The sequence below is a fragment of the Bolinopsis microptera genome, chromosome 5, assembly GCF_026151205.1.
Source record: "Bolinopsis microptera isolate Bmic1 chromosome 5, MBARI_Bmic_1.0, whole genome shotgun sequence".
Classification (NCBI taxonomy): domain Eukaryota; kingdom Metazoa; phylum Ctenophora; class Tentaculata; order Lobata; family Bolinopsidae; genus Bolinopsis; species Bolinopsis microptera.
This window is the reverse complement of record NC_087076.1, coordinates 8473852-8484124: the sequence shown is the minus strand read 5'-3', so window position 1 is coordinate 8484124 and position 10273 is coordinate 8473852. Positions and strand designations below refer to the sequence as shown.

The following is a 10273-nucleotide window of genomic DNA, read 5'->3' as shown; positions in this document are numbered from 1 at the left end:
CGTGTCATCTGTATCGTAGCAATACACATATAATACGTGTTATAATACGTGTCATTTGTATCGTAACAATACACATATAATACGAGTTATAATACGTGTCATTTGTATCGTAACAATACACATATAATACGTGTTATAATACGTGTCATTTGTATCGTAACAATACACATATAATACGTGTTATAATACGTGTCCAGGAGGTGACCGGGACATGATTTCAGGCCTGACCGGGACCGGGACCGGGACCGGGATACAAAATGTGACTTGACCGGGACCGGGACCGGGACCGGGACTGAGATCCCCTGATATTATCAATTTACCGGGACCGGGACCGGGACCGGGATGAAAAATGTGACTTGACCGGGACCGGGACCGGGACCGGGATAGCTCAAAATTGCCAATCCCTGTACCGGGATTCCCGGTACCGGGAATTCCGGTCGATAACTGGTTAATTCATGATCATAATTTATTACTCAAACTTGTTTAGCAATTTTAAACATTGTTGTATTTGGCTCAGAGGATGTTTAAAGATGAAATCACAATGAATGAAAGGAAAAACTTAAAATCACAGTGAATGAAATTATGTAAAAGATCCCGGTCAAAATCCCGGCAAATTTGAGTGATTGACCGGGACCCGGGACCGGGACCAAGAATCCCGAATTAACCGGGACCGGGACCGGGACCGGGATCATAAATATAAATAAATCAGCATAATTTTGACTGGGACCGGGACCGGACCAGGATAGCTCAAAATTGACAATCCCGGCACCTCCTGTACGTGTCATTTGTATCGTAACAATACACATTTAATACGTGTTATAATACGTGTTATTTTGTATCGTAACAATACACATATAATACGAGTTATAATACGTGTCATTTCTATCGTAAAGAAATCGAATTTTATAGAAAACGAAATGAAAATAAAATAACTTCCAGATACTCACTCATGCATTGTTCCTGTGTTTCGAACATTGAAGTACCACGGAGAAAACTAAATGCCAACAGGGTCAAACAAGTGAGAAGGACCTCGAAAAGAACTTGCCCCTTTCTCTGCCTCTGAGGTAAATTTTATTACGTGTACATTAGAATATGGTCGAATATTTTTAAAGTACAATTTAGTAATAAAGTTTATAAACTTATCTTAAAAGTATATAAATATACTTTCAAGATATCGATTATATCGAATTGATAATATTATAATAATTGTTGTTATATCTTGTGTTGAACAAATGTTTCTTGTTACTTACTAGAAGCACTAGTTCTCTTGACAAGAAGTACCAGTTGTTTGAGTTGCCTTCCCATTGTCTAAGGAGAATCAATGCCAGGAGCTTTGATACATTTAACACCAACTATCGCAATTGCACATTATTAATTGATTACTATAAAATATTTAACAGAATCTGTATCCACAGATACAAACTGGCTATAACGGTGATAGCGAAAACCTAGTTAAACTGTCTTCTGATGACAATATCACTGATGCTAATGGGGATGTTTATATCCGGTTGGGTAAGCCACGAAGGCTTTCATCTGATTCCTGCTTTCCAATCAGCCATCACAAACTTGATCCTGGAAATGAACGACATAGATATAACAGTGACAGCTTCAAATGAACCTCTTCCAGAATTACAAGATGAGGAGGAGAATAAAGTTGATATTATATCTGATGATCCTCAGAAAGTCATGTTAATCATGGTTTACATATTTGCAGGAGCGTTTATGTACGCAGCCTTTACTCAGGTAGGTGCAGCGTCTACTATGGGGGAGGGGGGGGTGGGGGGGGGGGTTGCATGTCTGATGTGTCAGTAGCTGATGTGCATGATAGTTGGGAAACAACCATTTTATATAACCACGTCTAGTGCACAGATCTTCAAATTCAGTCTATATCAAGCACTTCCAAGCGCATTTTTTGTTTGATAATTACAGACGTTATCATGTTGATTTAGTCACCTTTAACTAACTTTCTAACTAGGGCCCAGTAGAAGAGAGGACGAGGTAAGTGGCAAGCATCTGACAGAGATTTCTGGGTTAACAGTTCGGTTGTACTGGCTGTCCATGTTTACTTGGGATTTCCTGGTCTATTTCCTCTGCTCTCTTCTCATATTCTTCCTCATCCTTGCATTCCAGGTAAAATTTAAAATTTATCATCTGTCAATCAAAATTAATTTATTGAACAATGATTAATTTTAAGTGACCTTACTTCTATCTCGTCCTGTTTCCTATTACTAGTGTGTAATATATCAATAAATATTCCTATGATTCCTATATGAATCTATTTAAGTGATTTTTGGTGGTATATTGTTAATCGTAGTGTGGTATATATCAATAAAACTTCCTATGATTACTAAATGATATAATTAAAGTTATATTTTCTGAATAGATTTGTTTTTGAGATGATGTAGTTGTTTGTTGCTGGATATTTTCACCTCACCCTGGCCCTTTAGAAACCGCTCTGACATGGTTAGTACCTAACCATATGGGCGGTATACAAGCACGTTATTTCATTTCATTTCATTTCATTTATTTCATTTCATACTTGGTATCAAAATGACTGAATTTTGTATCATACACCATGCCACAGGTGACTGGTTTGACTGAAGGTGAATACTGTGCTTCCTTCTTCCTGATGATTATTCTGGCCGGACTTGCTAGCTTCCCACTAGTTACATCCTCTCCTCTATTTGTTCGAGAGACATCCACCGCTTACAGTTTTGTCACCATGTTCTTTCTACTCTTTCCCCTCGTTGGGTTAGTCAGCTGATCCCATACTGATTCTCTGCACCTAGATTTGAGTCCACTGGAATAGAGTACCCAGTATTGCCTAACTGTACCTATCAATACTTTCAAACATATATGAGCACCATATCAAATCATTCCCAGGAATTTCCACAGCTTACTATTATCTATCATTTTAGGATACTTATCTACATGCTTGCTTACCCATTTTACGAGAAAGTCAGAACTTTGGCCAAATTAAGCGGACAGGATGGTACTGCCACTGGTGGTAGCGAGTATATTGTAATGTACATCGACCGAGCTCTTCTCCTTCACCCTCATTATGCGTTTGCGGCGGCAACCTGTAAGTAGTCACTCTCTCTTTTAGCGGTTCAATAATAACTTATCAGAGCTAATAACATTTCTAATGACAATAATCACTAAATCAATAATCAATAATCTCTAGTCGCCAATCCTGCGAAAGAAAAGTCTCTCTTTTAGCGGTCCAAGACCAGTGGAACCCAGTACTAAGAATGTTATTTTTGATTTTTCGAATTTGTAGAGTATTCTGGTTTCAGATAACCTAATGATGCTACGTTCCCAATCTTTGGCGTATGAAGAATGTGTGGCAGAGGTCAGCGATATCGGAGGAGCCGTCTCGTGTGTAATTTCAAAACCAGACTGTAAGTGTAAGAATGAGAATAAAGAACAACCTGTACCGGGTTGTATTTTGAGTGTTTATAATAAATTAACTTCCTTATCATTGTTTAAATAAAGAATGTACACTTTCAGCCTTGTTCGCACTTAATGGGTATGGAATTGGACGTCATGTTCTGGCGCTGGTTCTCACGGCGATACTCTACCTGGGTTCCTTGCTAATTATTGAAACGTGGTGGTTTGTTATTCGGGCATAAACTGAATGAAGTGAGCCAATTCATTTGCCAATTAATATGCAGCAGAAACAGCCATAATGGCCGTGTGAAGCTGAGGATGATAATGTGACCAGTGAAAGAACTAGGGTACGAGGAAACATGCTGAAGTGTTTATAATTTTTCTGTTTTTGGAGTGCCATTTAAAAGTTGTTTATCAAGTTAGAAAGACTTTGTTGATCTTAGTTTTTCAATCAGGTGGACGAAAACTTTGCAAGTTTGGTTGAGTCAGAGAGTGTAGTGATGCAGAACCTTCATCGTCAGTTCGGGAATATGACCGCTGTTCAGAACCTTTCTCTTGCCATCGCTAAGGGAGAATGTTTTGGTTTTTGTTAGGGGTCAACGGGGCAGGAACAAAAACCACAACATTCAATATGATGACAGGTGACACGGTGATGATCGTCAGGAAAAGGGTATTTGTACGGTCATGAAGTCACCAGGAACCTGAGGAGTGCTCAGTGTTTTATCGGATATTTGATCCTCAGTTTCGACGCTCTTATAGGTTGGGATATCAAATAAGGATGAAAACTTGATTAATTTCATTATCTTCTCTTTGTGACTGAAGTCATGTCTTTTTATGTTATTACTTTATTTATTTTCATTACACATGATTATGATTAATGATTATGTATTTGTTGGTATGCTTCCTCACGAAAGTTATGGGGAGGCTTGTACTAGATCTTTTCTAACTCTACAACTTTGCGGGACCTAACGGGCCGTGCAGTTATGGAAAGTTGCTAACTTTAGAGGGGTGCCCTACTTGCTTTAGATGATAGTGGTTAAGAGTTATCAGGATGTTTCACCTTGAGGATCACGCTGAGAAGGAATGTAGATCCTATAGTGGAGGTTAGAAAAGTGAGAAATCACATCTAGGACACTTAGTTCTTGCTCACACGTGACTTTCACTTTCATGAGTTTCACTTTCACTTTCAGCCTTAATTTAGCATAGTTAAAGTGTAGGTTGTTCTACGTTCAAAGATGAAATCTCTTTAATCAAGTTAGGCCCTTAGTACTAACAAATTGTATTTTCGGCCTAGTACACGATTTTTCGAAAGTATCCTCGATTAGTAAGTACACGTGTTATTTGTTATTTAACTACAGGAAACAAGAGGAAGTTGTCGACCGGTTTAGCAAATAATCGGATCCCACACTTATTTCCTGGACGAACAACTGCTGGTATGGACCCCCACTGTCGGTACGTTTCCTCTGGGATGTACTGTCTTTTCTTCGCGAAAGTGGTGAGTTAAAACTTTACCACTGTATCTTACTCGCTCTACTTTTCATACCTGGAAGCTGTGATTGTCCTCTTGTAGTGTTATACTAGGCGGGAACCTGTATTTTTTTTGTTCTGAAGAATGAGGTTTGGGAGTCTGGACGACGGGACCACTTATAGTATATTCCCCCCAGGCTACACGTATAATATTATTAGTATAGTTATAATAATTATTATATAGTGTTGACTGAACAGTGTTATCTGTTCAGTTTTCTCCTTATTTCTGAACAATATTCACTCCAGTAACTATATTCCCTCCCAGGTTGCAGTATTGTTCTAACTCCATTCTATTGGTGGTATGTGAGCACTGTGTACTCGTATTGTTATTATGGTTAGTTACTTGTATTACCGGACATTCTCCGTTTAAATACGGCTTCCTTTCAGTGCTCCATATAGGTTACGGGTAAATGCCTCACCGAATGGCTAGCCTCCACAGAATGGCCCTGAGAGAAATTTGTAAATTTTTTTGTAACTAATTTTTTTATTAAAAGACCTGGTAGTTTTGGGGATACCATATGGAAAACAAAGTCTTCTGGCAACACTTCCTGTGGTGAAATCATTAACTAGGACCACATTTTCTGGCCATAAATATGACTGTTTTGTAGAATTTTGAGCACTGAAATTGGTTTTCAGATTTTTTTTAAACTAAGTTTACATTTGGTGAGAACTTCAGGCACAGTATGACAGAAGATGTTAAAGAATAGTATTCATCCAACCCAAAAACGAACATTTGTTCAATATAGGAAGAAAAAAAATGCTACAATGGCTACACGCCTCACAAAATGGCAAAATCCATGACCCTCTCACAAAATGGCCCAAAATTTAAAAAACTCCTTTTAATTCACTGAAACACATAAGTCTAAAAGTATGCCAAGCTATTTAACATACAATATCAACCCAGATGGAGTTGTTTTTACCGCCGAATGAAGTTAATAAATCATGAAATCAGGAATATGAACAACGCCACCCCAAATGGCATTTTTGGTGTAGGAAAATTATGCCCTTTTTAATCAGTTCTAAGAAAATTTCACCTATATGGGGGTGTTAACCAGATATTAATACGCGCATGCACTGAAACAAGAGCCAAGGTTTTGGAAAATAAAATTTTCCGTTTTCTATTTTTTTTTGCATTTTGTCAGGCATTTTTTCTTTTTTGTGAATTAATTTTTCCAGCTCAGTGTTTTTCGTGAGTTTTAGGTAATTACCCCATTCCTTAATAGGTTTTCTATGACGTGTGGTGATAGAAAATTTTTAAAAAGTATCTCCATCAACAAAATTATAGAATTCAGATTGGCATTCTGTGAGGCATGTTTTTTTGAGGAAGATTTTCGGTCAATTTTTCTCAAAGAAAAATGATTTATGCGAATTAAATGAACCCGGGAAGAAAAATAAGAGTGTCAACTTAGCTTCTTAAGAGTAAAAACGGAATAAAGTGTGTTTTTGTGATATGAGAGACCACCCTTTTTTTGTTGGCCATCCTGTGAGGCAAATACCCGTAGGCACGATAATATGTTCATATAAAACCTAAAACTGGGACAATCCTTTGTTACGATATGAAATCGTCAACAACACTTTTTATCAAATTGAAGAGTAGTAACCAAATATGTTCAGGTTCACGAGCTTGCCGTGTTTGGGTTAGCACCCAAGCGGCTGAAAGAATACCTCCAGTCAGGGATACACCATCTGTCTTCTCATGGAGCCAGCGGACCAGGAGAATATCATAAACTTTGTTGCGTCCCAGTTCGTGGGCGCAGTTCTGAAAGAGAGTCATGCAGGTGAGTGAGTGACGTAATACAGGCAGTGACGTAATACAGGCAGTGACGTCATACATGTCAGTGACGTCATATAGGTCAGTTAGTAAACGGGAATGATTTGGAAGATAGGGATGGAGGCGTATATGCTTTTTTTCAGACGAGAAATAATTCTGACGAATAAAAAATGGTTTTATATCGGATTGCGAACCTATTTCTTTCTCGTCAGGACTCAAGATTCATCAAGAATGCGAATATAATCTTAAATTATTTATTATACCTTATACGGTAGTTAGTTTAATCATGACGGTTTTTTGGAATTTTCACCATATTTTTATTTTTACCCGCCATTTAAATAAAACCCGCCGAACAGATTTTGGAGTTCTGGATATATGGCATAATGATTTTCGGAAAATCCGCTTAATTTTATCCGCCATTATTTTTACCCACCACAATATTACCTGCCATAAATATACGAACTAAGGAATTCATATTACATATTATCTTATTGTTGAAACTATTGAAATTTTAATCAATTTAATCTTTCCTTGCCACTACACAAGCGAATGGTTAATATTTTAGAACATTACTAACAAGTAAGATAATTTCAGGTTACCTGATGTTCAGTCTAGGAACAAATTACAAATGGAGCTACATATTTGAGATTATGGAAACAAATAAAAGTGCCATTAACCTCAACGACTATTCTGTCGCTCAGACGTCTTTAGAACAGGTACAATTTTAAATCAAATAATGAATTGACAATAATATGGAGTTGTTAGTTTTTATGATAAATAAATGTGTCATGATTTATGATTATAAAATGTAATTAATTGACAAGGGGTCATATATTTATTATGTTATCAAATTTTCCGATCGTTAATATGCTTCAGTCAGCCTAAAATAATATTAAGACTATCAGTATCAGTTGTTTTATTCATATAATTACTCAGTGTTATCCTCCAAATCACGTGCAGGTATTCCTAAACTTTGCAAAAGAACAAAGAGATGCTAATGACAGAAGTGGCGGCTGGTTTGGAAAGAAAAAGAAAGCTCAAATCAACCCTAAAGAGTCTACCATGAGTTGGAAAAAGAGTTTCATAAAAGCGGAACTTTAAGATGTGCTTTCCGCATTCTATTATTGCCATTGGTGCTGGATTTGAATTAATCATTTAGCCAAGTTATGACTTTAATTTTTCACTAAGGTGAAGTTCGTTTTACACGACGATCGACGAATTTAATTTGTTGTTCATCTTTCTAGATGAATTTAAATATAAACTAAACTTTAATGATTGTCAAACAATCTTGTTATTTAATTGAAACGCAGTTGTTATATTTTCCGATATGTTGTATGGCAAATATTCTGAAGTTACTTTATATGTATGTATTTAAATTCTGTGAATTGAATTCAAGTTAACTATAGGTATTTCTTTTATTTATTAAACATGAAATGCTTCGAGGACAACATATTACACATTTTGTTCGAATTAAAAAATAAAAAAATAGGGATAATCATTAATTTAATTGTAAATTAACAATATTATCAACCAGCCAGCCCCGTAAAATAATCTCCATTTAAAGTGGTAGCATAAAGTGGTACTGTTGATATCTAGATTACTTTGAATCTTCGGTAAATCATCATGATCATTGACATTTACATGTCAAGTCAATCACGTTAAATTAACATATTATCAAGTTTTGTTGCTCTTCAGCTTATTTAGACGGAAAACACATTTCTTACCTCAATCTTCAGTAACATTACCCCAGATCAATATATCTTTATCTCTGGAGAATCTTTCGAGGCCTCTCATCTTGAATACATCTATATTCCAAATATTATTAAACATTCTATTCATTCGGCCGTACCGCTCTAGTCTTAGCGAGTAGTAGCCTGAGGCTTTCTTGGATTCGACGCTTTCTTTGGCATTCTTCACTTGAAAGTCTGGGCAGTAGACAACCTTCTTTTTCGCAGCTTTAAGCTTCAAAAATAAATCCTTGTGTTCTGCTATCTTCAGTTCTTCGCTCCAACCGCCAACTTCTAAGATGTCCTTTGTTTTTGCCATGAATACATTACTAGTCAAATCGCATCGTACACACGACGGGAAATTGACAACAGTTTCATTTGCATAATTACAGCCACGACTGTATAAAGAAAGACCCCTATTGTCCGTACCATGGTGATACTCTTGAGAAAAATGTAGAAATCCAGCAAAATGTCGGTAACCAGAACACTTTCCGCCAACCAATGAAGCATCGGTTGTGTCTAGAATCTTAACCAACTGTTCAATATCTGTACGTTCAGTGATGACTGTGTCGTCGTCAAACAGCAAAAAATATTTGGTCCTGACTTGTTGAATCGCTAGATTTCTGCCTAAAGCTATTCCCAGGTCCTCTTTATCACCAACAATGTACCTCAAATCAGGGAAGTCGGATAAACTTTCCATGACACCATCAGGGTCTGCTGGGTAGGGTTCTCCTCCGTCATCATATACGATGGTTGGTAGATCATACCCCTTCTCTCTTCTGAATGATTGAACCATTCTCAAGATCAACTCAGGCCTTCTGGCTGTTTTTGTGACTATTGTGACACATTCAGAGATGTTGTCACACCTGGACCATACTTCCAGTGGTAGGAGCTTCACTGGTGGAGTTTTGGCGTTGATTGCACAAGCTGGAAAGTCACAATTAGGATCTCCATCTGCTGGCTGTGGTAATAGCAGAGCCTTTCGTTTTTCTCTGAAGTCACTTTTCTCGATGAAAGTCAGCTGGGACGCATTTTCATGACAAAATTGAAGACCAACTGAACTTCCTAGTTGTGCCTTCTCGTCATAAATGACCAATGGAGCTGTCTCCGATGAGTTAACAGGAGACAGACATAGTTGGGTATCTTGTAGTGCAGCATCTAAATTAAGTTGGAGATAAGACTCATTCACGTATGTGAATTTAGCGATTTCCCCACTGCAGTCCCCCAATTTCAGCTGGAACGTTTGATTGAGTTTAGCCGTATCCTTGATTTCTAAACATCCTCCAGTCTTTTCAGATACCAAACTACCGTCTTTGTTCCAATTAAATGTTTCTGCTTATCCGTTCGTGGTCACCAGAATCTAAGTAAACTAAACCTTAGGTAAAATGATAATATTAATCATAAGCTAACTTTACATGTCACTACTCTTTGTTTCTAAAGGGGAAAAAAGAAGAAACATTGTCAGTCATGTCGAGTTAAAATTTGTCAGTCAGGCTATTAAGGCGGCTTTAGTAGATGTGTGACTATGCTAGTAGTGTCCCAGGCTTGCGACTGGAATTGCGGTGTGTAATATCGATTTAATGGTACAACGATCCACCTTCCCACTTGTTGTTGGATACTTAGCATTAATAGGGTAGCTGGTGCCATTTATAGCAAGAACTTAAAAACTAAAGGGGGATGACAAGAAAAGGAGAAGGAAAAAGAATAACGGGACAAAAATTAATTATTAACAGGATTTATGGAGCATTAGTATTGTCATTACAAGCTTCAATAATATCACTGACTTAAACTTCTAATTAAAATGACACTGGTTATTACGCTCGCCCATTTTCCATGGACAGTCTGAACTTCGGTTTAG

At 37.2% G+C, this 10273-nt stretch overlaps 1 protein-coding gene across 1 annotated transcript in view; it reads left to right on the top strand.

Annotated features, from left to right (window-relative positions):
* Nucleotides 1-8091, top strand: part of LOC134814986 (phospholipid-transporting ATPase ABCA3-like) — a 93383-nt gene extending 85292 nt beyond the window's left edge. Inside the window, 3 exon segments of the mRNA XM_063823380.1 lie at nt 6583-6695; nt 7283-7404; nt 7649-8091. Coding sequence (XP_063679450.1) covers nt 6583-6695; nt 7283-7404; nt 7649-7789 — 376 coding nt within the window. The 3' untranslated portion in view covers nt 7790-8091.
* Nucleotides 8092-10273: the final 2182 nt, after the last annotated feature.